Consider the following 1,641-nt stretch of genomic DNA (forward strand, 5'->3'; position numbering starts at 1 on the left):
AGCGGCGCGACGAGGACCGCGATGCCGTACGGCGTCTTGAGGTGAAGGATGATGGACGTGCGCAGCGAGTCCATCCCCTTGTTGTACTTCTTGCAGCAGTTGCCGTTCTTGTTGGCGCACGTCTTGGTCTCGACCATCTAGGCGCCGGTGGAGGCAAAGTCAATCCACACCGCACACACACACGAGGTGGCGGGGGCAAGGGCCAAGCAGCCTCGGTGACGGCGGGCGTGTACGTGCCGCCGATCAGAGTGCAGTCCGCCTCGCTGACGGTGATGGCATTGTTGCCGACGGCGCACGAGGACGGCGAGACCTCGGTCTCGACTTTGGGGAACTCGTCGCAGACCAGGTGGCGAGGCCACAGGCCTACGACCGCAACGAGCCGACAGTCCGGCTCGCGCCCCCCTCACGGGGGCGGGAAGCGCCGCCTCGCCGTAGATGTGGTCGAGGTTCTTGCCGTAGAAGGAGGCGACGCCGTTGGCTGCGACAACCTGCGTCACAATTGCGCGTGTGCGCGTATGTGAGAGTATGGAGAGTGAACGGGGGTGCGGGGGTGGGTGGGTGGGTGGGTGGGGGGTAGACGAGAGTGTTCTTGAGAGGTGCCGGCGAGTCTCGCCTGCGGCTCCATCGCGACGCCGAGGCCGAAGGCGAGCGAGAGCATGACGATGAAGCTGTTGCGGCGAACCTTGAGTACACCGAGAGATGCGCCGAGATGCGCCCAGATGCGGGCCGAGACTATACCTCTGGAGCGGTCCAGGATCTGCATCGCCCACTCCCGGCTACTCTCGGCTGTATCTCGCCTTGAGGAGCGGGCCGAGGATCTGCATGCCGGCGACGAAGACCATCGTGAAGCACTGAGAGGCAACCGATACGCTTTGGAAACGGAAGCTTTTGAAAGGGTGGCACTGCGTCGCCGTTGCGCTGCCTGGAGGATGACGCCGCCTAGTCGGCAGCAGCACGCAGTTGGTGTGGTATGAACTTTCGCCGCGGTGAAGCCCTGGAGCGTGAGCCGCGCCGACGATCGGCATCGGGATGGAGGCCATCGCCGCGCCGACCTGAGGTGTAAGGCAAGGTAAGCTCCCCTCTGGTAAGCTCCCCTCTCTCTCTCTCCCCACACACACACAACGGCAGTGGTGGTGGGGCAGGAGCTCTGGCAAGAAGGGGGGAGGCTACCTTGCCGAAGAGTCCGATGAAGATGAGCCAGCCGGCGCACGCGAAGCCGGCCGAGCGCGACGCGCACCTGCGTTCACCTCGCGCTGTGAAGAGGCGCCTCGGTGTGGGGGCGGGCTGTGGTGTTCACAGCCTCGAGCTGTGAAGACGGCGGTCTGTTCACAGTGGTGTGTGCGGAGCCCAGCTGGCCGGGGCACAGCGAGGGGGGTGCAGTCCGCACTTGGTGAGCGCGATGATGCCGTTGTTCTGCGAGAATGTTGTGTTAGGCGGCGAGCCTGTGAGAAGGCGTGGTGAGAAGGCGTGAGAAGAGACGCTGCTCGGCCGGGGCCTTGGAGGTGAGGTCGGAGGCGAGATTGCGGGAGATTGCGGGGGTGATTGCGGGAGGTTGCGGGAGATGAGGGTTGGTCTGTAGGAGGCGCCGCAGAGGCACGCGATGATGGAGTTGACTCCGTCCGCCAGCACGCCGCCCTGCTG

General features: G+C 65.0%; 1 protein-coding gene across 1 annotated transcript in view; it reads right to left on the reverse strand.

Moving 5' to 3' along the window:
* The window catches only part of EMIHUDRAFT_239089 (hypothetical protein), a gene marked incomplete at both ends in the record, with an annotated part of 3,756 nt that overhangs the window by 1,482 nt on the left and 633 nt on the right, over positions 1-1,641 (reverse strand). Inside the window, 8 exons of the mRNA XM_005776148.1 lie at positions 18-137; positions 221-331; positions 408-488; positions 632-682; positions 853-939; positions 1,017-1,052; positions 1,171-1,237; positions 1,388-1,442. Of these exons, the coding sequence (XP_005776205.1) occupies positions 18-137; positions 221-331; positions 408-488; positions 632-682; positions 853-939; positions 1,017-1,052; positions 1,171-1,237; positions 1,388-1,442 (608 nt within the window). The remainder of the gene's footprint in view (positions 1-17; positions 138-220; positions 332-407; positions 489-631; positions 683-852; positions 940-1,016; positions 1,053-1,170; positions 1,238-1,387; positions 1,443-1,641) is intronic.

This window comes from Emiliania huxleyi (assembly GCF_000372725.1).
Source record: "Emiliania huxleyi CCMP1516 unplaced genomic scaffold EMIHUscaffold_282, whole genome shotgun sequence".
Classification (NCBI taxonomy): domain Eukaryota; phylum Haptophyta; order Isochrysidales; family Noelaerhabdaceae; genus Emiliania; species Emiliania huxleyi.